The 23,556-nt window shown below is 29.6% G+C and overlaps 7 protein-coding genes across 13 annotated transcripts; 5 read left to right on the top strand and 2 right to left on the bottom strand.

Moving 5' to 3' along the window:
* On the top strand, positions 1 to 1,904 carry Mrpl9 (mitochondrial ribosomal protein L9). 3 transcript variants are annotated; one of them, XR_013495261.1, is made up of 3 exons: positions 1 to 158; positions 334 to 1,136; positions 1,235 to 1,904. XR_013495261.1 is itself a non-coding variant. In XM_078195463.1 (2 exons), exons 1-2 carry the CDS (start codon positions 63 to 65, stop codon positions 1,057 to 1,059), a joined length of 822 nt encoding a protein of 273 aa, XP_078051589.1. In that variant the 5' UTR covers positions 1 to 62; the 3' UTR covers positions 1,060 to 1,904. The 3 variants fall into 3 exon arrangements, 1 of the variants encoding a protein (XP_078051589.1); XR_013495262.1 differs by having other exon boundaries at positions 109 to 243; XM_078195463.1 differs by having other exon boundaries at positions 334 to 1,904.
* A 187-nt stretch (positions 1,905 to 2,091) lies between these two features.
* LOC144477701 (protein phosphatase 1 regulatory subunit 36) lies at positions 2,092 to 4,790 on the top strand. The gene is made up of 6 exons (XM_078195439.1): positions 2,092 to 2,265; positions 2,392 to 2,524; positions 2,589 to 3,096; positions 3,179 to 3,385; positions 3,457 to 3,665; positions 3,841 to 4,790. Exons 1-6 carry the CDS (start codon positions 2,210 to 2,212, stop codon positions 4,039 to 4,041), a joined length of 1,314 nt encoding a protein of 437 aa, XP_078051565.1. The 5' UTR covers positions 2,092 to 2,209; the 3' UTR covers positions 4,042 to 4,790.
* A 148-nt stretch (positions 4,791 to 4,938) lies between these two features.
* Positions 4,939 to 10,386, bottom strand: L(3)l1231 (zf-C3Hc3H domain-containing lethal (3) L1231). 2 transcript variants are annotated; one of them, XM_078195428.1, is made up of 3 exons: positions 9,794 to 10,386; positions 7,362 to 8,883; positions 4,939 to 7,229 (listed from the first exon to the last, which is right to left on the bottom strand). In XM_078195428.1, the coding sequence occupies exons 2-3, from the start codon at positions 8,740 to 8,742 to the stop codon at positions 7,063 to 7,065; spliced, it is 1,548 nt and encodes a 515-aa protein (XP_078051554.1). In that variant the 5' UTR covers positions 8,743 to 8,883; positions 9,794 to 10,386; the 3' UTR covers positions 4,939 to 7,062. The 2 variants fall into 2 exon arrangements, with proteins under 2 accessions (XP_078051554.1, XP_078051548.1); XM_078195422.1 differs by having other exon boundaries at positions 9,372 to 10,386.
* Positions 10,387 to 12,216: 1,830 nt separating this feature from the next.
* Stt3b (catalytic subunit 3B of the oligosaccharyltransferase complex) lies at positions 12,217 to 16,419 on the bottom strand. 4 transcript variants are annotated; one of them, XM_078195407.1, is made up of 8 exons: positions 16,132 to 16,419; positions 15,835 to 16,041; positions 14,952 to 15,650; positions 14,570 to 14,880; positions 13,960 to 14,500; positions 13,412 to 13,873; positions 13,255 to 13,345; positions 12,217 to 13,132 (listed from the first exon to the last, which is right to left on the bottom strand). In XM_078195407.1, the coding sequence occupies exons 2-8, from the start codon at positions 16,011 to 16,013 to the stop codon at positions 13,112 to 13,114; spliced, it is 2,304 nt and encodes a 767-aa protein (XP_078051533.1). In that variant the 5' UTR covers positions 16,014 to 16,041; positions 16,132 to 16,419; the 3' UTR covers positions 12,217 to 13,111. The 4 variants fall into 4 exon arrangements, with proteins under 4 accessions (XP_078051533.1, XP_078051528.1, XP_078051524.1 ...); XM_078195402.1 differs by having other exon boundaries at positions 12,217 to 13,138; XM_078195398.1 differs by having other exon boundaries at positions 12,217 to 13,103; positions 16,132 to 16,415.
* A 741-nt stretch (positions 16,420 to 17,160) lies between these two features.
* LOC144478308 (uncharacterized) lies at positions 17,161 to 18,547 on the top strand. The gene is made up of 4 exons (XM_078196076.1): positions 17,161 to 17,450; positions 17,527 to 17,694; positions 17,767 to 18,030; positions 18,087 to 18,547. Exons 1-4 carry the CDS (start codon positions 17,342 to 17,344, stop codon positions 18,545 to 18,547), a joined length of 1,002 nt encoding a protein of 333 aa, XP_078052202.1. The 5' UTR covers positions 17,161 to 17,341.
* A 326-nt stretch (positions 18,548 to 18,873) lies between these two features.
* LOC144477757 (follicle cell protein 3C-1-like) lies at positions 18,874 to 19,591 on the top strand. Its single transcript, XM_078195498.1, has 3 exons — positions 18,874 to 19,143; positions 19,214 to 19,285; positions 19,369 to 19,591. The coding sequence occupies exons 1-3, from the start codon at positions 18,874 to 18,876 to the stop codon at positions 19,477 to 19,479; spliced, it is 453 nt and encodes a 150-aa protein (XP_078051624.1). The 3' UTR covers positions 19,480 to 19,591.
* A 27-nt stretch (positions 19,592 to 19,618) lies between these two features.
* Positions 19,619 to 23,069, top strand: LOC144477676 (uncharacterized). Its single transcript, XM_078195412.1, has 5 exons — positions 19,619 to 21,301; positions 21,366 to 21,451; positions 21,511 to 21,826; positions 22,124 to 22,227; positions 22,288 to 23,069. The coding sequence occupies exons 1-5, from the start codon at positions 20,119 to 20,121 to the stop codon at positions 22,987 to 22,989; spliced, it is 2,391 nt and encodes a 796-aa protein (XP_078051538.1). The 5' UTR covers positions 19,619 to 20,118; the 3' UTR covers positions 22,990 to 23,069.
* The last annotated feature ends 487 nt before the right edge of the window (positions 23,070 to 23,556 follow it).

A 23,556-nucleotide genomic window follows, 5' to 3' on the forward strand; every position in this document is an offset into this window, starting at 1 on the left:
CACTCTATTGCATTATTCGTACATGGTAAATAGTACATTGTACTTAACCGCATCCAACAAATATGTTGCCGTACACAAAAATTTGTATAAACCATATAAAAACGAAATCGACAATGCTATTGCCTAATCAATTTAATTTATCAGCACAACAAACTCGGGTAATGTTTTACCTTTTTATCAAATAATAGTATAGAAGTATGTCAAATGCATGGAATATAAATGATTTCTTATCGTTTCAAAAATGTATGTTCACAAAGAAATCTTCGATCAATAAACAAGCATTGATTAATATTTTTTAAATAATTTTAATAATCACGTTGTTTTCTTTTATAGAATACATTCATTCTGAAAAGACGGTATCCGGCGCTCCTGCACAAGAAAAATCAAAAGCCGCACTTGTTGAAAACTAAACATTTTATCTATGATCTTGTAGAAGATACAAATTGCCGTAAACAACCGGCCATTGACGTCATTCTAATAGACAATATAAATGGTGTAGGTTTGAAAGGGCAACGGATTTCAGTGCCATCTAATAAAGCTTATAATAACCTGTTGTTACCAAAGTTAGCTGTATACGCAACACCTGAAAACATTGAAAAGTATTTGATTACATCAGTAAATATTGAAGACATAAACACACACAGTTCCGAATTAGTTGAAAGAACGTTAAATTTATTGTCGCAATTTTATTTGCAAATAAGAATGTCTAGGCATGTTCCATGGACAATAGAAAAATGGCATGTCAGAGCAAGTTTTCGTAGAGCAGGTATCATTGTTCCTGAGGATACAATAACCATGCCGGAGAAAAAAATATGTGGACCAGATTTGTCTATTGAGAATAAAGAATTTTATATCACTGTTAAAATTAATAACAAAGAGGAAGTTAAGGTTAGATGTAAAGTTTTTCATTGGTCCAACGATCCCAAGGAAGAAACTTCACTCAATTCAAATGAATGGATATTGTCCAATGAAGCAATATTTCCAGAAGATCAACCGGTTTTAGATTCTCTCCCAAAACATCGTTTATGCAATAGCAAATGTATCGATGATAAGCAATAAATTTGTTACTGTACATAAAATTTCATTTAAACACAAATATATAACGAAATAATAGTTTTATGTAAATACTCTTTTAAGTAAGTTCATTTTTTTATGCATTCTACATAACATGTAATATCAAAATTTGAAATATCTTTAGATTTTTATTTATTATTTTAATATTATTTCTTTTTAGATTTTTGGCATAAAAATGGATCTATATACGTACGAATCGCAAAAATATTCAAACACTAAGGTATACTTAACTTAGTAGTTTATATCTTTGTCAATTATAGAAGAAATAAACTCAAACTTGTTTATTCCGATAGAGTATTTATTGAATTTTAAAGATGTAGAAAATATTTAATTAACTTGCTGCATATATGACAATAAAGTCACAGTCATTTTTCGAGTTAGAAAAATATTCAGATACTATAGACAATTAATACTTTAGAAACCAAAGATTAGTTTGTAGTACTTCGTAGTATAATCTTTTTGTTTTATTACATTGGTTGGCGGAAATTAAATGAAACATTTTTACTTTTCCGACCCATTTTTCATGATAAATGACAGTAAACGGAATGAAATCTACGGTAACACTAACCGCTTGGCGCTAATCACTTGTTCGTAAGTAAATGATACGCTTCGAGTCGAAGGTTTCTAGAAAAATGCATATATTGAGAAACAAAGTGACTATTCGATTATCTTTTTCATGCGTAAATTGTATGTAATTTCAGTTAATATTTAATATTATGTAAGTATATTAAAATAAATCAATAAGTGATCTATCGAAGGCAACAATTTCGAACTCGTGTCATGCATAAGTAACAAAGATACAGATCGTCAAAATTAAACATACCTTAGTGACCGAATAGTTTTGCGATTGACTGTGCGTATTAAAAAATATTTTGACTGCTATTATCTTTCGCGCCCATGTTTCATTCGCTTCACGTGATCGTGAAAAAAGCTCACGTTTAAAATCATCGCTGGTGCAGGAACTTATTGAATACTTACTGTAAATACATAGAATACGTAATCAATAAATGAAATTCAACCACCACCAAACTGTGTTTTATGACTTGCATTTACCTTATTTGACTAACCTGAATCTTTTTGTAATATACGATTATATAAAATAACTTGTACGTTTTATTACTGTAATAATCTGAATATGGAAGACAAACATTTCGCATGGGATGAAATTTCGGATGCGCTAATTTTATTAGAGTAATAAATTATTGAAATATTCTTTTATAGACTTATATATGTAAAGTATACCATATTTTGATTTCTTTAGAAATTGTATTAGTAAAATATTCGATTGAATACTGTTTTTTATGTTTTATACGTAAGTGTGCAAAAGCCGGAGGATGAACAAATTAAAAGGCATAAAGGACCATCGGATCATACTCCAGACTCGAACGTTTATAGTCCGCATGGATATTTAATTTTAAATTTTCATGAAACTTTAAATCAACGAGAAAAGGTAAATGGTAAAAAAGAAAAGTAAGTAACTGTAATGGTACTACCAAATATCTTTCGTATTTTAGATACAATTTAGAAGACATTATTTAAGAAAAATATCTCCGAACGAACCGAATGTTATTATCTTACAAGATATAAAGGATCTTGTACTATTTTTACTGGCATCTCCTGTTAGTCCGCAATTTATAAATTTCTTTCATTTACCCATTGTAGACCGATTCTTAAGAGCTGTAATAATTTATTTTCAATACTACGTGATAATATGGGAAGAATTAATGGAAGAACGTGCAGCCACTATGAAGAAAGCACCGAATCCTTTAGCTCGGGGCTATAGATCTAAATATGCAAACGATATGCAAAATCTCCGTTGTATTCTTGGTAGAGAGTATGCTGATTTAATAGTAGGTTGTCAAGACAGTATACAATATCACCACATGACAAGTGGAAAGAAGGGTGCGACATCATTGACTCAATCTCAGGGAGAAAAAGATTTGAGAATGTTCGAAGTGTTAATTGGTATGACACACCGTGTAGTTTGGATAGCTTTACAACGTAAATATTTTAACTTAATTGGTAAGTCGGTCTATGTACAAGGAAGTTTTTGATAAGATTTATTTTAGTGTAATGTAATTAATAACAAATGTACTCGTTTCAGAAATAGAATTGCACAGATTATTTAGAAGCGAAGCATACAATATGGCTATAAGACGAACTCCTAGTCATCTTATACCAGATATGTTAGAAGATGATGTTGCAGTTCTACAAGGAACTAAAATACAAGAAAAACGAAGATTATTGAGAAATTCTCCAGTGATAAGAGAACTAATATATTCAAATTATGATCATCGTCTTCTTTCTTTAGGTATGTCATTTTGCAATACACAATTTTGTTTCTTTACAATAAATTGTCTCTAACTATATAATATTAAACAGGTATTGAAGATGACACTGATGAGGAGCGATTAATTTATTTACAAAATGCACTACTAACCGCAGAAGATAAATTATATGAGTTAGATATTAAAGTAGGGATTTTAGGAGACCACAGAGACAATTATGATTTAATGTTGACACCGCTTGAGGAAGAAAAAGCTTCTGATATTCAGATAGCTGACAAGGCAGCTTATGAAATGGCAAAAACTGTAAGGAACACATTACACTATAAATTCTTATAATATCTATATCTTTAAAAAATAGAAATTATAAAAAATGCAAGACAACAATTTGTCTCTCTTTAAAAACCAAGAATACTTTCTTAATATAATATAAATTTTATTGTCAAGAACTGATGTTTTGTAATTGCTTTTCAAATTATAGGTCAAAACTACAACACCACGGAAGCTTCCATTATTTAAAACTGAGCCTAAAGTAATTAGTGATTTTCCAATTAAGACAAGTATCATATCAAAGAATAATTACGAAGCTAATCGCAAAGAAGCAAGGAAAAAATGGTACATGAGAGAAATTAAACATCAGTATACAAAAAATGTAGACACGTATTCCGTAGCAACGACATAAGTTACTTAAAAAAAAAAGTTAATAAAAATTAAGGTACTATTGAGTTTCTAAAATTTGATGATAAATCAAGTAAAGCAATTGTAATCTACCCATCATTATGCGTTACTCACCACATATGTATACAGTTGCATTGTTCACTAGATATGTTTGATCATTTATTAGTAAATACATACTTACGTTCATGATACAGGCATATCTAAATTGTATAAATAATCAGTAAAAAATATAATTATTAAATTATGTCATGTACTACCAATCCACAAATGTATCAAAAGCAGATTATATTATACAATCATTATAAACATATTTGAATTCTTGAGAACTAATATGAATCAAGCATATATGGGCTATTGTTCCGAAATGCATTTATGTTAACAATTATATGATTAAATATATAAACCGTAATATAAATACTTAGTTTTACATAATACAATAAATGTTAACATATAATTTTTTGTACTCTTAGTCTATACATCTTTCGAACTAAATTAAACAAAATTAAGAGAACAAAAACCATTAAGTACTGTTTCAAAGTGGTTTTATTATTCATGAAATTATTTAATATTAATATGGATTGATAACAACCAAATAATTGAATATATGTGTCTACATTTGATCTTCTCAAAAACGTTCAAATTTATACACAGAGCAGATATTTGAATGAACATACTACATCACTATTAGGAATAAAGTAAATTGTAATAAATCGTGGAACGTTACCTAAAATTTTTTATTGTAAAAAAAAAATACGAGTATAAATAGAATAAAATACTGATAAGAATTTTTTAATTTAAAAAAACTGTTAAATATAGACACATTCATTCAAAAGAACAACACTTTGGGGGACTCATGATTTGGGTGGATAAACTGAGTACAATAAGACGATGTAAAAAATATGCTTATTATAATTGGTAATGCCTAATAATGAGTACTAATGCTGATATTTTACAAGGAGATACACATATAGGTACATTTGAAGCAATGCATTTTTTTTTATGATTAAATTCTGCATTGTTTTTTTTTATAAATAATTGCTGTACCTACTTATTACCATTATATGTATATAATAACAATATGTATATACATATACATATATGCATACATATATATATACATATATATATATGACATTAATTTAATCCCAATATGGGTTAAATTGTAAATTATGTTGTTTCTGTTTTTCATTTACAGTGGCAAATTTACTATTCATTTGCAAAGGTTTACATTTAGCTAAAACATTCATTATTCAAGGTATACTTCATTGCGACCTATTATCAGTGAATAAGTGACACGCATGTATGAGGTATCAAAATGAAATACCTTTGCTTGTATTTGGCACAGAGACTTTGATAATAAAAACTAGATCTCACATAAGTCTGTACAATCTTGATGTGACATGTGAAATGCATTTCTTCTTTTCTTCTTTATCCATACTTATTTACATTCTATAAAATGGTTCAATGTATCTTTTATTTGATCTCTATTACGATATGTATTAAAATTATGATAATTTGAAATATATTGTGTACATCTTGTAGCATTACATTTACGCAAACAACACTAGTATCAACACTATAGCTATATTGCAATATTTTAAATGTCAAATGGCAGTAAGTAATCCAGCCGTCCATACGATCGACAAGAGCAATCTAGTTTTACCCTCAGAATCTGTGCCTTTTTTTTTCTTAAATCTTATTGTTACTTACTATAATTTCAGATAATAAAATAATGCACAGCGTGTCAACTTTTCTTATAGGCTGCAAGAATTTTAAATGTATTATAGTTACTAAAAATATCAAAAAATGAAACTATTTCGGCACTTCTTATTAATTTAAGTTTTTAATTATATATTACAGCTACCTATCACTGAACATTTACCTACATGATTATAATACAAAATGAAGAAAATGATGATGATAGTTATGCGTATGTCAGTAAGATTATTCGCGATTATTTGCAGAGATTATTACAGCAGATAGATGATGAGAAATGAATGACTATTTTATGTGTACATGTAGTATCTTAAATTCAGTCATGTGCCCGTGCAATTGTATTCTATGCATACAATTCATCAATGAAACGTAACTTCTTAAAAAAGATTTAACATTTGTTTAAACGAAATCTAAGTCACATTTTTACGAAAACGTACATGAAAAATACGGTACTTGTACTTAATTCTTGGCTCAGATTAAAAATAAATGAAACATCATAACTTTTGTATCAACTGCAAGTTTTTCGTAATGAAATTGTTACTGTTACTTGAAATTAAACATTACTTTTGTGATGATTATCGATTGTGAAGAAAATTTAAATCGAATGTTACTGTAAAACATATAAACATCCATTTTAATATTTCCATGTTCAGAAATTGTTTATAAATGTATCTTGCAAGTATGTCAGGGTGTTTGAAAGAAAAATAAAAATTATTTATCAGTGCAAATAGCATAAGTTTAAATAAACTTATATACCTAATTTGTATACCTAATTAATATCGGAATCAAATAATAAAACAATAAATAAAAATGAGTTTATATACCCTGAAAAATTCAAATATATGTTACGACTTTGCAAGATTAATATGTTTCTTTCAATTTTCATACATTTTAGAATGAAAAAAAACATTTTGATTGCATGCTACTAAAACTACTACTGATTTTTTGAAGATGGTTTGATGTCATTTTTCGACAAATTACAAATATAGTGTCAAGAATAGAATAAGACAGAGTGATTATTTGTTAGAAAAAATGGAATTTTCAGCACATAATAGGAAATATGCATATTAATGTAGTTGTGATATTGATGTATTTAATAATGTTTATACTAAATTAATAACTGTACTATCTTTTTTCACTTTTTGCATGTCGATCCCTGTCATTATCTTGAATTTATACAGCTATGTAATGAAAGTCAATAACACAATCTTACATTTAGCAGCACAGACACAAACAGTATTTCTCTCTATAGTATAAGGAACACACGCGAACTCATTTTCAAATTATTATATTATTAAAATAGACGGCGCTACGAAGCAATATCTGACATAAGTTGCGCCAGCAAAGCCGGCTCTAAAAGTCCATGTGTTTGTCCCATTCTTTCCAAATTTCGTACATCCTTATCTACTGCCTCTAGTGCCCGCTCTAACTCTTCTTCTTCCTCCCTTGATGGTTCATATTCTCCATTTCTACTTTCTGCAAAACGTGATAAGAATAATATATATATATATATATACATACATACATATATATATGTATATATTAATCTATTTTAATCATTCGAAGATTATCAAGTCAATTTAAACAGTTTATTGATACTATAATTACCAATGAATAAGTCATTAAAAGCATCAGCAGGTAAGTTATTGAGCACATTGCCAAAGTCATGCTCTGCAGAATCTAAAGATGGAAATACTTCATGATCTGCCAGATCCACTTTAAGCCCACCTCCAAGACCAAGTCCTAATCCTAGATTTAAGTTAGAAGAATGTGAACTTCCTTGAGCTATCGAATTCAAATTGTTCAATGTTTTTGTTTGATTTTCACTAGAGTTTATTTGACTCAAGTACTGGTTCTCTTCGTGCACCAAACTAGAACCTTTAGTATCAAGCTTGGTCGTAGGAGGCCGTTTTCGTTTTTTTGGTCTAGATTTTGGTTTAGGCCTAGGAATTGTTGGAGAGGATGGCTTTTTACGAGCTTTCTTTGGTTTAGACTCTTGGGCTTTGCGATGGTAGTTATCTCTTTTCCTTGCATGCTCTGGACATAAAGGTAATTCGTGTGCAACATCAAACACAGGAATACAACACTGTGTGTTATCACTAAACTTGGCAGTGCAATGTTCAAATAAGAGTTGATCTCCGTTCAGCATAATGTGACGAGAACAATAACGAGTGCAGGGCAAAGATATCTGTTGACATCCTTCGGCTCCACAATGTCCACCAGCTAATAGTGGCCCATCCACCACTTTGCTTGTACTTGGAGAATCACTCAAAGCTCTAGCAGTAGATGCAGGATCTTTATAAGCAGCTTCTAATAAACACCTAGTTTTATCACGCAATAAAGTCTCTGAATCTGTTCCACTTCTATGTAACTGGATCAATCGTCGTCTTAACTGAGACCGTAGTTGGGAAAGACGTGCAGAACGATTTAATGCTGTACTGGTTTCACCAGAGAACCAATAGCGTTGATAGACTGTCATTTCGTCTCCACTAGAGTCACTATCCGATATTTCATCCCCAGCCCTGGGATAATACAATAGGGTGTGGTCCCGACTTTGCTTTCTAGATTTTAATCTTTGTAGGTTCTCAATATGACGATGCTTCTGTTGAATTGCTTTAGCAAATTTATAATCTATATTTTCACCATCACCACTACCGCTGCCACCACCACCAACACTACTGTCAATGTCTAATTCTACGGTACGATCTTGTACAGTTTTGTACTCTCCATCGGCTATAGGTGTTATTCTTATTCTTTGTTTCATACATTTGCCTTTTGTTGCAATGTTTTTACAACTTTGCATTACTTTAGGAGTTTTAGGTGAGATTATTGTAACATTTCTCCCCGCTGTTGTAGTAAATGGCTCTGGTTCACTGAAAATATAGGGATCGACATCTTGACGAGCCTCTGTTTTCAGTAAAGCCTTTAAGCGATCCGAAAACTTAAGTTTATTGTCCATGTTTGAGTTTTCGAATATAGGGACCTTCATTGATAACCGCTTCTCTTGACTCCTGTTCCACCTGCATTCTCAAACCCTCCCAATCAACTTTCTTCCTATCTAGATAAAACTTAGTTCACGCCATATGCCAAGATCCAAGTCCAGATAGTACTATCTTTTGAATTCATAATACTGAGAATAAAAAAATAAAAAATTATTTTTATTGTATTATATCACAGCTTGGTATTTTGTATTTGAATTGGAAACATTGATATCTATATGTATTAAAACAATTTAACCGATAAAAATGAATCTTTGTACAAAGTATAATAAATTTTAAAATAGTTACGTGCACTTATTTATATGTGAAAATACCAATGTTATGTGCACTCGGCTATTTCTTATTTACATGTATGTGCATATATACAAAAAACTTGGTTTTGTCATGGACTCTTGTTTTAATACAAAGATTAAAATTTACTATGCTTTTATCTAGTATCAAATTTGACGCAGTGCCTTACAAAAAAAATTTGAATATTCGACAATAAAATTTATTCTATATTCTAAAAAGTGCAAATAATACTTTTAACAGTTAATAATATCCATAAGGATTAAAGCTGTGTATCACTCTGTGTTTGTATTCATATACTTCTATACATAATATTGTATGAGATAATTACTAAAGTCTTCTGGTTCAAGCAATAAGCGTAAACTTAGTCCATGGCTAGATCAGGGTAAAAACAATCCTTGCCTCGCATAGCAATTCACATCAAACATATTCTATGCATCTTCAAGTAATTGCATTGTTTGAGACACAGAAGCATTGAATAACAACTCTAGGAGTTCTATCAATCTTTGACAAGTCGAAGCCATATTAATATGCTTTTTATCTCAGTGTTGACATCAGTACACGATGCTGGCTATCAACACTTTTTGGTTATGTTCACTCCTTATATAGACAATAAGACACTGTGCAAAATACTGTAATTAAGTTTGAATAATACAGTCATCAAAACTCATCGGATGAGCCTTCTCGCATATTTGTACCCATTAACAGGGGTAAACTTTTAATAAATACGCTCACGAAGTTTTCTTTATGTACCCAATGTTTCGCTTAGTTTAACCGAGGTTGGGACAATGCAGATTACTTCCAATAGCAATGGAGGTTGTTGTCCAATCAGGAGCAATCCGACCTTTTTCCTGGAAGATACACTCCAACAAGATTGAAGATTCACGCACAAATTCCAGCATTCATCGATAATAACATTAGAAAGACATGTCAGATGTAAGGGAAGCAAAATGGCGGACGCTGCACACACGAACAGTTTCTGATGCGAAAAATCTTTGAATTCACTGTATTATCACTTTGAATTCGAAATACAAACATTTTGTCGCCATGCCAAGCATTAACCAGTCCAATATAATATTATATGAAACGAAATTCCACCACAATTTTAAACATTGACGACATTGAGGATTAGATTGTTCTTCGACATTCACTTTGACATAACCTTTTACTTGTTTTACATATGCTGCCAATCACATTCACTTTGCTCTTATTTCCTTCATCTTAAAATACAAAAAATGTGACTAAAAACATTATAAACACCTATTACTTCATTTCATGTTTTAAATGTTCATGTTCACTCGCTTATATATGACAGAAGTTCGCGATGTGCATTGTATTCACAACAACTATATACATTTTATATAATTTCATAATTCTTTTATATAAGAAATTAGGCAATTTTACTTGATATATAAAGAAATGTATTGTACTATTCGATGAAATTAACATGTATTAAATATACATCATTCTTATTGTATACAATATAAGAATTAATGTTATAACAACCTGTGTATATATTTAATACATAACGATTACGTTTACAATAGTACTACCACGATTTAAAAAATATTACAATAAGTAGCTGTAATTAACATTTTTTTATACAATTATAGTAGACAGTAAATATTATCTGATTTATTATAAAAAAGATCTAATTTTTCTTCTTAAAGTTCATTATATACAATTTTTTGTTTGAAAATAAACAAAAAAATTATTAAATGTATATAATCATGTATATATTCATATGAGCGCAAATAATAAACCTTTGAAAAAAAGTACATTGTATACACATATACATTAGTATTGTTTATATTTTTTATGTGCAGGATATTCGGCAACAAATGGGAGAAAATTAAAGAGGTAATTCGTCAGGAAAATTAAGACGAAAATCAAGAATAAAAAAAGGTGTATTGTCTACTTCCATTTTAAGTTATTAACAATTCAAGATCCTCCGATTCACCAATAGTAGCGTGCGTAAATTGGCTCAAGATAAGTGTGAACAATGATGCATTGAGTAAAAGACAGAGATACAAAAATGATTCATGCTTTGCTATTGGTCAATATTAATTGTAATAACTGCAAAATAACGTTGTAAACGCAATTTTTTACTTTTGATTTTCATTATATATCATAAAGAGGCATCTCTTAATTTTCTTCCACTTGTTACTGAACATTCTATAAATTAATCGTCACAGCAAAGTATATTTTACTAAACATGTGTATTGTACTACGTAATGCATTAATAACAAGTGAACACGAGAAAAATAATTATTGAATAGATAATCCTAAAATGGATCATATCTAAATTATTAGTAGTACTTGTACAATTTTCTAATGAAGATAATTTTTACGTTTAATAATAATTATATGTATATTCATATTACTATTTTACAATTGAAATTATATATATATTATTATTCCATTTATAAAATTATATATAATTTTATGTTCCTAACATAGGATTAAAATAATTTGAATCTTTAATAAGTCTAGTAACCTTGAAAAATTGTTACCACCAATCAGCTGATTTTGACATTTAAAAGTCTATAACCTATTCGCTTCGAAGTATATTGTCAAAGACCACCTGTTGATGTACACATTTCATTTGCTTATCATAAGCTTAATTCCTACTGTCATTAAAAATAAATATAATTATATATATAATTATTATAATTATAATTATAATATTACATGCAGATAAAGAATAATAGATGTATTATGTACCAAAAGGTGGTCATTTATTCATGATAGTACACATATAATAGCAGCTACTTACCATAATGCACACTCGTTACAAACGTTATTAACGTGATCATCGTTTATTTAATTTTATGCAAAAGGTGCTATGATGTATTTATTAATAAATATTACAACTTTCATTCAATTATATTTTTTTCTTATCCTCTTTATAATTAAATATACACAACGACTATGCACATACTACTTTGTGCACTTAACATTGCTCCAGCTATAATTTTATAACTGTATGAACACATATATTCACTAAAGTTCTTTGTTTATGTAATATACACATCAATAGTCAAAAACAAACTTCACCGAAGTAATACGAAATTTATATACAATTAACATAAAAATGTAAAATAAAATATGTTATCTTTTAGGAAAAATATATGAACAATGAATGATTAAATATTATATGATGAAAAAATATATAATACATTTCAAATAATATTTCTATTGCATAAATTTGTTTTTTACAGTTTCGAGTCTTTATACAGAAAATAAAAATAAAACGCTTAAATAATAAAAGTACTTTTAAATGACAAAATTTCTTATTATAAATGATCAACATGGTACTATACAATAAACTGTGTATACATAACACATTTTCAATCCCTTTGACCTTACTACTAATGTTTTTATTAACTTCGTATTGTAAATTTCACTTGTTTTCCATGAATTACGCGAACGTAACTAAAGTTCACCATACATCTTACTTTAGCAAAAGAATTTAAATTATTATGACTATTTGATTGAGAATGAAGGAAACGAAGCCACAAAGAATAGGTAAGTACACAAAAATTTCAAATGTATAAACATATAATTGAATAAGATCATAAAGGATGCAAGTAAATTGTTTGAATTCCTTACAAAATTAAATGTGTTATGTATTGTGGTATAGAGAAAATTATAATTACTTCTTCTGAACAATATGTAAGACAATTATATGTGGACAATATTTAATAATCCTGAAAATTCAACAACAAATAAACATAGCTTGGTGAACAAAATCAATGATGTGATCCCTTTCTTCTTACATTACGTTTACAAAACAATCTTTCCAATTATTTTAAATGTTGGAAATTTTTTTAAATTCTATATTTCAATCGATTTGATTTTTAATGATATCAAATTCTTAGTTTGAGGTATAGTTTGTGGTAGACCCAAGGGACGGTAATTTTTTTTTTTTATTACAAAAGTTGTATTTGAAAACTGTTATGAATTAGATAATAAATGTTTGTTACGTAGTTCTTCGTTGAAGTTTCTGTCCTTTAATAATAGTTGGCCGGCCTTTTATGTAACCTTTCTTGTGGCGTGGTGTCTGAAACATTAATATCCAACCCCACACAACTTCAACTACGTTTCAAGGTCACGCAATGTTTTATTGTGAAAAACGTAAACCGATACGATTGAAATTCCAAAACATAAAACTTTATGTTATCTTATTTTGTTATGGAAACCAAGGAACTCACCTTTCTGCTGATGTATGAATTGGCATTACGTGCAACAACTCGCTTAGATATTGGAATACTAGGTCTATTAAACTCATTTGGTTTTTTCACCCTGAAAATTATAATACATAAATAATATATAAATATATAAATCTTACTCTTATTGTCGTACGATTACCTGTAGATCCTAACAAGCCAGTGTTCAGTGGTATAAGCTTCTTCCAAATATTTTAACTGGAAATTTTTGTTTCCTATTTCTGCGTTACGTGTACGATCATATCCAGAAGGTGACCGATAATCTATCTTAACTTCTCCAAATCGATAATAACTTAACTTGTACATTAATGAATTCAAAAGAGTAGGTGAGGCTTCAGAATCTACACGAAACTCTCCTCTTTCACTAAAATAATCACTCTCCCGAATGTCTTGTGGGTGTTCACCTTCAGCAATTCGAACCATCCAAAGGAACTTATTGACATCATCTCCAGAATATCCAATCATTCCTCCAAAAATAACTAATACATAATCTACATCTAGAGAGGTCATAATTTCATAGGCAGCGCTTTCATTTGAGCTCATTGCTTTTCCAACCAGAGCTATATGAGAATTATTCCAAGTATTATTGTCCACAAGTGTAGTTCTAAAGTAATAAAGAAAAAAATGTTACTGAAACATATTATCCTGAATAGATACGTAATAGTAATGATTTTCTACTCCTTTGAATACCTATTAGCCATTCCAGCAATCTGATAACCATAATCCCACCAACTCATAACTCTGGCATCAGTAGGTGTATTTTGTGCTAACCAGTAGTAAGCTTCTCTGAAATCATCTAGTATGGCTCTTCCACCATCGTTACTATATGATGCCAACACGATCGAAGGACTCGAATATGCATTATTTGTAATCCAAGTGCAATGTAAAGTGAACATCATCATCAATATAAATGTACCAAAGACAACTCCATTTCGAAGATTAATACCTAATCCATCACCATTTCCTCTAGGTCGCTCATGTTTCATTCTACGAAGTTTACCAGCCTTGTCATACAATGCTCTGCCAGGACTTCTTTCTCTTTCTTCCTCGCTTTCTTCTTCGCTTGCATTGTTGCTTCGATCATTTCTTTCACTATCTTCCTCTTTAAAGAATAACTCGAGAAGATCGCTGAACGCAACGCCAGCCAGCATACATACAATAGGTGTCAAAGTGAGCATAAGCCTCACCATCACTCCGGCGAAATAAACAGCACTTACAGCATATAAAATGACTGTAAAAGAATAGTATGGAAATCAATGGCATTTATAACAAGAGTATTGTACCACAAATGAAAACTTACCAAAAACACGTTCATCATTAATATGCTTTATACAGTACCAAAGGCCAACGGGAAATGTGGTAACAAGAATATGCAAGTCAAAGAGAAAGCTAAACCATGTTGTAGGTTGATGCTCAGATACAGATGCTATTATTGGAATGTGTATTTTTGCATAGCCAGTATCCCACAATGAATAAAATCTTCCACTCCAGGGTGCAACAATACCGGCATAAGTCAAACAAATCAGAATCACAAGAAGAATGACAGCAGTTACTGCAACGATTCCTCCAAAGTATTTCATTTCAGATTTTGTAAGTACAGTTTTCAAATACCTATAATTGAAAAGAAAGTGTTGACATGGTAAACATTTTTTCATGTTGCGGTTACAGATAAATGAATGTACCTGAGAGTTGCTACAAATATTAATAAACCAAATACACCCCCTGCAGCCATGTGCTCTGATGTTCTTATTGGTTGGAAACCAACAAATGGTATTTGCATACTTAACAGAAGTCCCAATATATAAAATGTAGTGTAACTAGTAAATAGACGATTACTAAATCGGTTCATAACCAGTAGTACAAAAACGTGGAATGGAATTAAATTAATGATAAAAACATAACCGCCCCAGGCAGATACCATATAAAAGTAGGACAGAGCAGTCATTGAAGCCCAGAAAATGGAACCAGTTTTAACTGATTTAACCCACAGATAATATGTGATTTGTAAAGCAAATATAGATATGCCTTCATTGTCATAGCTTCCAGCTACAGATCTTGAAATGTAACCAGGCACAATTGCAATGAAACACGCTGCGAACAAGCCAGCTCCAGCACTCCATATCTCTTTTGTTAATAAGTACGTAGAAATGGCAGTAAGGCCACTAAAAATTGGAGCTAGGAATACACAAATGTCTCTTATATGCACTGGAATATTTAATGAATGTAATATGTAATGTATCGACCCAGAAGTGATCATTAATCCAGGGTAAACAGTTCCACCCACAATACGACCCAATGGGTACCATGCTCTTTCGTCGAACCAGTTCAAAAAATTATAAAATCCATGTTGTACCATATACGCTGTTGATCTGTAGTTAAACCTAAATTAACAAAAATATTTTGCAATTATAAAAATTAATAATTATACGGCATCATATGGTAACTTAAATAACACTGTTTTATTAAAATAGCAATAATATTATATGTTTATAGCGAAAAAAAACGTAAAATATTAAATAAAATTATAATTACACATGCAACTCTTAATGTATCTCGCATACGTACCAAGGATCAAATTCGTGTATGATACTTTCGAAACGTATTACTGCGAAAAGCCGAGAGGCGAATCCTGAGATCCATGCTAGTAGCAAAACAGTAAAAGTAATGAGGGAACTAAGTCCAGCAGCGTTTGTTAACGTAGAGGTTTTCATTTGCTTCGATGTAGTTTTCTTATCGGGAAACATATCTTTTCTGGTATTTGTCGTGGATGATCTATTTGACAACATATTTCTTTTAAATTATGAACGTAATAAGAAATAATTCCGTTGGCTTTTATCAAATATTTGTCAGGAACATATTTACGTTTGTTTCCATCCGGCACGTTGCAAATCAAGCAGCCCGCAACAAATTACCGAATTACTAAGCCTAGGCTAGGAGGCTAAGACACGTCAAACGCCGGCTACGTGTTAACTATGACTTCCACACCGATCAGTCGTTCCCACTTGCATAAGAACTTGTACAGAGAAATGGTACGTTCAAATATGTGCTTAAGCCGCACACTACGTTCGATACGAAGTGTACTAAGGCACTGATTGGTCTCGTTAACAAAACATGAAACCATGGATAGCTTGCCTACCAATAAGATTAATTTCGTGACAATTTAATTTCCAGTTACGTACACTGTATGCACACGTCAAGCATCGAGTATCATTTAGGTTTATTCCGTTTATTCTGGATAGAGAGACTTATTTAGTCCAACATAAAAACAGAGCGAGTTACCATGCAAACGTAATTTCCGGATACAATTTGATCTTTTATTAATTAAACAACTATCGTTTGCACTGTAAGGCTTACAACACGCTCGAAAAATAATGTTTTCGGTTTATTATATTTATGATTGCAAATTGAAAAGAAATTGAAGCTTTAAATATAAATTTATTATTGTGCGTATTTATTATTATACGTACAATGTACAGTGTCTTTCATATATCAACTAAAGATATATAGTCATAAATCGAATTCTTCATGACATATGTATGTTGTTTTGTTTTCTAACTACAAATACAAAAGAAATGTGAAACGATACTGTTTATATTATATTACATAAAGTTAAAAATATCCTTTTTAATATATATATGTGTGAACATTCATAATATAAATATGTACTCGTGTACTTGTATGCTTTCTTATTTGATTATGTTTATAACCAGCGTTGTGATTCTAAGGACGGCGCCGCAATCGTCGTACATGTAGCAATATATTTATCGTTGCTTAACTTTCGCGCCCTTCAGAATGTTATGTGGTATACAGCAGTGCCTCGCCATAGCAACTAGACTTTCTTATTGTAAGCATTTTTATATGTACCCACCACTTTAATGTGCATCCAATTCACAGTGGATCTTGTCTCAGCAGTGAATTGTCAACCAATCAGAGCAGAGCAGTTATATCTACTCCTATACACTACCGTGCTTACTATGGTGAAGCTTTACTGCACTCAGCGTTATTAACGATCATTTAAGCCATCAACACTTAAATCCTTGACCGAGGATTTAAGTATCCAGTATTGTGATTCATGTTTACTACTAAAGAACGACTTATAAAACGTACTGGAAGAAATGCCATCGGCCGATATGAATTTTTGAAACTCTTAGCTACAGAATTTAAAACCACTAAATCTAAAGGTAAAGTGTGTATAAAACAATATTATACAACTATCTACGATTAGAACCGATATAATTAATATTATTCATTTAACAGAAGCGAAGGAACAGGTATTGGCAAATCTTGCTAATTTTGCTTATGATCCCATTAACTATGGATATATGAGACAACTTCAAATAATTGATTTATTTCTTTATGCATTATCAGAAGAAAATGTAAAGTTAGTACGTTTTGCAGCAGGAGGCATTTGTAATTTATGCGTTGGTAATTATTTATACTTTTATAAAATAACCAATACTAGTTGTGACAAATAATTAATACGAATTTATTTTCCAGATCCAATAAATAAATTGTACATTTTACGCAATCAAGGCATTCAATTATTAACATCTCTACTATCTTCACAAGATGAAGATATCCTACTTTCAGTAATAACTTCATTAATATACTTAAGAATTCCTGAAGCAAAAGATCAAGTAACTAGCAGTATAATTGACAAAGCATCCGAACTTCTTTTAAATCACGAAAGCAATCGTGTAAAAAACTTGGCAATGGTCTTCCTAAATAATTATTCAGAAACAACAGTTGAATCTCAAGATACATGAAATATATTTTCCATTAACTGATACAAACAGCATTATATAATACAAATTAAAATTTGTATAAAATGAAGCTAACAAGGACAGTTCTAGAATTTTTAAAAAAATATTGTACAGGGACTAATGATATAGCCATGTCAATGAAAAATTTAAAAGATATAAATACTACAAATGAAATATCAGTTTTTAAAACTATTACAAACGATGATATATTATGTTTCTCAAAATTAACTGGTGATTACAATACAGTACATACTGGTTCTGCAAACAATCTTGTACATGGTGCTCTTCTTAATGGTTTTGTATCAGGAGTAATTGGTACCAAATTACCAGGTCCAGGAACAATATTAGTACAACAAAATGTCAAGTATCCAAAACCATGTTATGCTGGAGATGAAATAGAAATTAAAGTACAAATTGTTTCTATGCGAAAGATTATTAAATGTGAATATGTTTGTATTGCAAATGAAGAAAAGGTAGTGTTGAAAGGAGAAGCAAAACTTATGAAAAAATCATGAAATATTAATACACTGTTTAGAAAACCTATTTGTTCATATTTGATGATTTTGTATGTATATAAATAAAAACGAAATCTTCTTATGAAAAAAATGATTGCAATACACATTACAAAATATTGCTTATTTCGCATATAAGGTTTGACCCATATTAATTGCTGACACAATGAAATGTGTACCTTTAATACCAGCTGTTGGCAGTAGTTAACTTGCATTTAGTATATGCAAGAGCTTTGTTCCACTGAAGGAACATAGTTAAGTGAAATTTCATAATTTAGAAATAAAGTAAAGTGTAAAGTTTTAAACAAATATTTTCTTAAAGATAAAAGATGATTTACTCATATTTATTATTAGTTGTTTGCCTTGGATCTGTTCTCACAGATGATCAAAGAAAATTGAAAGTTTCAAATGACACTTTTCAAGTAACAACTGTTGAACCTTCTCTTGGTTGTGTTTGTGGAATTTTCCTAAGTGGTCAATTTAAAATAAGTAGCAAAGATGAACCTAAGGGTAATCCTGCATTGACCCATGATCAGCCTGGAATATTTCCATGTACCCCAGGGGGAAATAGGCATTGCACAAGTAAATGTTTAGACACTGTAAGTAAGTTTTAAGAAACATATATTTATTCTTTTACATTAATGTAAAAATGATTAAATCTCATTATAGATTATAAAGTACCTTCCAAACAGTTCTACAATATTGTGTAGTTCATTAAACCGTGACTGTCATAAAGAAAAAGTAAGTATTCTTATATTATTCTATATAGATAAGTTACTTTTGTAAAAAGAAAAATAATTAATATGAATATACGTTTATAATAGGCTTATTTATTTATTAAAAATTGTAAACACAAATGGATTAATACAAATTTGTCTGCTGGAAGAGAATATTGCTGTAAAAATGGAGTACCATACAAATGTCCAATATACTAAAATATTTGTAACACATTTTCTAATATTTTTATCTTTATACATTAATGAATATAAAACTATATTTATTTAATTAATATATTTTTGCTTGTCCTTAAATTTTCCTATTGAATGTCCCGCTCCTTGTTTAAATATAGCTTCAAGATCGTCACCTACACCCCACATAGAATCAAAGGAATCCCGGATAAATATCTGAAATCGTCATTCTATAATTAGACTTTCAGATGTGAAACTATCTTCCACTTTGTGCATCACAAAATAGAAATATTTTTCTTTATTAAACATTACTGTTCAATAATTGACATGTTACATATAAATTTATTTTTTCATTTTAATCGGTGCTAATGGGTCAAGTTCAGGCATAACCCTAATAATAATAATATAGATGACAATGTTAAATTTAAGTTGATCAGTCTTATCTCATGTCTCATAAACTTCAATCAACAGTTACTGTCAAGTCTTTAAAATCACACTACTTCTATCAATATAAAATGAAAAAGAGTTATTGCTTTTTGTAATTGTTGTTAAATAATTTTAATGAAATTGCAACACTTAGCAAGAATAAAGCATAATGAAGTTTCACTTTGAAAGATAGTGATTGCTTTGTGTTGAGAATATTGTACCAAAGGAATTACCAAAAATATGTGTGCACGATTATTAGCATGTCCTTTATGTTCACAACCAGGATTTTTAACACTGGATGCGCTTCGAACAGGATTAATAAGTGTAGCAACTCGACCACTTTCATGCCCAGTATGTAATGAAATATTGCTTGGTATTGATAAATTGACTATTCATTTATTTAGTCACACAATTAATTTGCATAATAATGATACAATGGGACCTTCAAAACATACAAATATTTTTACAAACAACAATAGTTCAGGGACAGAACATAACATGCAAAATATAAGCTTCCATGATTGGAATGTATCTAAGGCACAAATTGCAGATTTAAAATCTTCAGAAAATATACAAACTACAGGAAATGAAATTCCAAATTTGAGTTCAAGTGTTTGTATACAAGAACAAAATTTGCCTATAAATAATATATCTCAAGTTGCGTTTCTACAAAATTCAATTTGCAAAAGTGAAGAAATAAATGCAGCTCATAAGATAGATGAGAATGACAAAATTATGCCAAAAGTAAACAAAAATCCTCAAGAAATGATGCAAGAAACAATGAGTGTCAATTATACCACACAAAATTATGTTACAAATAGTATTAAACAAGTAAATACTGTACAAGACCATGTCCAAAATAAACATGAAAATATACAAAATTTTAAGCAATGGACTGGAAATCAATATTGCGAGCAACAAACATCTACAAATGAAAATATAAGCACACTAGAAAGATCCACAGCAGAGATTAGAGAAGTTTGTAGCAGTAAACACAACTACAGTGAACAAGAAACATCAGTGAATAAATATCCAGTACCAAGTGTTACAACAATTTGCACTAATACTGTGGTAGAAAAATATAATGATGAGAAAAAAGAACAAGACAATTCGTTAATTATATCTAATGAAAACCAAACTGAAATCTTGAAAAATGGAGAAATATTGTCTGAACTAAAACAAGTTAAACCATCGCCTGCAAAGGAAAAGACTGAACGTTGTAATATATGTGGCTTTCAATTACCTGATTACAATATCTTACTTTTACACAAACAATTAGTACATATGATCAATGAAAAAGATTTGAATGTCATTCCTGAAAATTTTTTTAAAAGTTATTCATGCCATTTGTGTTCTAAAATTTTTAAAATGCGTGGTAGTTTAATGGTTCATATGAGAGTAGCACATATGGGATATAATATAGGTATTTTATTAATATTACATACATATATATCATTTGATATGCATTAACAAGGAAATGTTTTTAGGTTCTTTAGCTAAAGGTGGACAGGTAGAGCTTATATTTAATGAGAATAAATATAATTGTCCAACATGTGGAAAAATATTCAAGAAGGTGAGTCATGAGCCGATTTTAAGCAATTTTTGAAAGCAAAAATCTACTTATTGTTCTAGGAACAACATGTAATACAGCATTTAAAAACTCATGAAGCAAAACAATGGGAATGTGATGTATGCAGCAAAATGTTCACTACAAAATATTTTTTAAAAAAACACAAGCGCTTACATTCAGGAGAAATGCCTTATAAATGTAATATATGTAATAAGACATTTACTTTTCAACAATCATATCATAAACACAGATTATATCATAAAGATGATAAACCACATACATGTGCGACTTGTGGCAGGTCATTTAAAGAGCTGTCTACTTTGCATAATCATGAAAGGATTCACACTGGAGAAAAACCCTTTGCATGTGAAACTTGTGGTATGTGACTTCTTTAAAAAGATTTTTTTTTGATAATGAGAGTCTTGGAATAAAGCATGTTTTGTTTTCAGTTATTACTAACGATTTAACATGGAGTGTTCTGTTTCTACAATGTATACATAACACAAAAGTTTTGCGACTATTACTGCTACTATAAGTGCAGCTTATACATGAAAGTCGAAACTAATAATAAATATCACAAGATGATCGAAAAATGTTATTGTTATAAATTCTTTAATCAATTATTAATAACATTAATAAATTCGAATAATGTTATAAATTCTTTGTTTCTTTTAGGAAAGTGTTTCAGACAACGTGTTTCATATTTAGTTCATCGTAGAATTCACACAGGTGTTATGCCTTATAAGTGTACAATATGTGGAAAGAGTTTCAGATATAAGGTGTGTTATAATTATAAAAATTAAAGATTTTATTATTTCACTAGCTATTTGTTATAACAGGTAAGCCAAAGAACCCATAAATGTCCAGCACAACAGGTGGGAAATATGCAACAAACAAGTGGTATTGATCACCAGTTAACACAATTACCAAATGCACAAAATTTGAATAATAATTCATGTAAAATTCAGAAAAATGGTATTGAAGAAAAACAATCGGTTTTAAATGTTATAAATGATGAAGAAAACAAATATGTCCTGATAATAAATACTGAAGGACAACATTTGTTAACGAAGGAACTAAACATTGGTAGTGCACAAGTAATCCAAGAAAAAGAACAAAAATTGGATGAGTGTGTAGGTATAAATAATAAAAATGAGGAAATAAGAAACATTTGGAAGAATAACGGTCCTGACAATTCTATATTGAAGGAACCAGATGAAATTTCTATAAAGTTGTATGTAGAAACTGAAAAACCACTTCAAGAAGATACGAATGACTTATTTTCAATGATAATATCACCATTGGAAAATGGATTATCTTCTCCTACAGCTGAAATGGAACATTTAAGATTATCATCACCAGCACAAAAAGAGAATACTTTAAAACCATATAGCAACTTTAGAAATACAATGCACAAAATAAATTCAGACAATACAAGAATGGAACAAAGCTTTAATAGTGAAGATAATGTAACAAATACATTACAAACTATAAATGAAGAATCTTTAAAACAATTGTTGTATAGTATTAATGAAAAATAACTACAAAATTAGTTATTAATGAGTATATAGTAAATAAAAATATTAGATTTTGTTGTTCAAAATAAGTAAAAGATTATTCAAACATTATATTATTTAAAATAGAAAATAAAATCTACTAAATATTTTTAAAATAGTGTGATTATTTATTTAAAGATAAATGAATATGAGTTAAATTTGTGAAAATTATAAATAATTGTATAATGTTGTTTTCTACTTTAATCCTGTTACATTTTCATTTTAGTGCAACATTTAAAAAGTATAAATAGTTCGTTTAATTTAATTGATTGATGAAATTGTGTCAATTGTTGACTGTAAATATTAATCACAAACTGTTAGTTTTTAAGGAAAGTTAATTGAAATTCTAATTTAATCTATTGTTTCTAATAAATTACTCACATCAAAGTTCTGTTACACTTATTATTTCAATTAACTAATTTAGTTATCAATTCAATTGATGATCAATAAATTGTTTCAATTAGTTACATGTAAAACTTAATTATATTAAACATTGCACAACTCAGAGATAAAAACTTAGTTTCACTCGTGGTGATTTAATATTCTAAATAG

This window comes from Augochlora pura, chromosome 2 (genome assembly GCF_028453695.1).
Source record: "Augochlora pura isolate Apur16 chromosome 2, APUR_v2.2.1, whole genome shotgun sequence".
Taxonomy (NCBI): Eukaryota; Metazoa; Arthropoda; class Insecta; order Hymenoptera; family Halictidae; genus Augochlora; species Augochlora pura.

Coding starts and splice junctions, on each gene's coding strand:
- Mrpl9 (XM_078195463.1), top strand. CDS start 63: ATGTTGCCGTACACAAAAATTTGTATAAACCATATAAAAACGAAATCG. Junction 159..333: donor TATCAGCACAACAAACTCGG/GTAATGTTTTAC, acceptor TTTCTTTTATAG/AATACATTCATTCTGAAAAG.
- LOC144477676 (XM_078195412.1), top strand. CDS start 20,119: ATGTGTGCACGATTATTAGCATGTCCTTTATGTTCACAACCAGGATTT. Junction 21,302..21,365: donor ACATATGGGATATAATATAG/GTATTTTATTAA, acceptor AAATGTTTTTAG/GTTCTTTAGCTAAAGGTGGA. Junction 22,228..22,287: donor GAAAGAGTTTCAGATATAAG/GTGTGTTATAAT, acceptor TTGTTATAACAG/GTAAGCCAAAGAACCCATAA.
- LOC144477757 (XM_078195498.1), top strand. CDS start 18,874: ATGATTTACTCATATTTATTATTAGTTGTTTGCCTTGGATCTGTTCTC. Junction 19,144..19,213: donor CAAGTAAATGTTTAGACACT/GTAAGTAAGTTT, acceptor ATCTCATTATAG/ATTATAAAGTACCTTCCAAA. Junction 19,286..19,368: donor GTGACTGTCATAAAGAAAAA/GTAAGTATTCTT, acceptor CGTTTATAATAG/GCTTATTTATTTATTAAAAA.
- LOC144478308 (XM_078196076.1), top strand. CDS start 17,342: ATGTTTACTACTAAAGAACGACTTATAAAACGTACTGGAAGAAATGCC. Junction 17,451..17,526: donor TAAAACCACTAAATCTAAAG/GTAAAGTGTGTA, acceptor TTCATTTAACAG/AAGCGAAGGAACAGGTATTG. Junction 18,031..18,086: donor AACAGTTGAATCTCAAGATA/CATGAAATATAT, acceptor ATACAAATTAAA/ATTTGTATAAAATGAAGCTA.
- LOC144477701 (XM_078195439.1), top strand. CDS start 2,210: ATGGAAGACAAACATTTCGCATGGGATGAAATTTCGGATGCGCTAATT. Junction 2,266..2,391: donor GATGCGCTAATTTTATTAGA/GTAATAAATTAT, acceptor TTTATACGTAAG/TGTGCAAAAGCCGGAGGATG. Junction 3,666..3,840: donor CTTATGAAATGGCAAAAACT/GTAAGGAACACA, acceptor TTCAAATTATAG/GTCAAAACTACAACACCACG.
- Stt3b (XM_078195395.1), bottom strand. CDS start 16,055: ATGTTGTCAAATAGATCATCCACGACAAATACCAGAAAAGATATGTTT. Junction 15,651..15,834: donor ATACACGAATTTGATCCTTG/GTACGTATGCGA, acceptor TTGTTAATTTAG/GTTTAACTACAGATCAACAG. Junction 14,501..14,569: donor TAATGATGAACGTGTTTTTG/GTAAGTTTTCAT, acceptor ATTCTTTTACAG/TCATTTTATATGCTGTAAGT.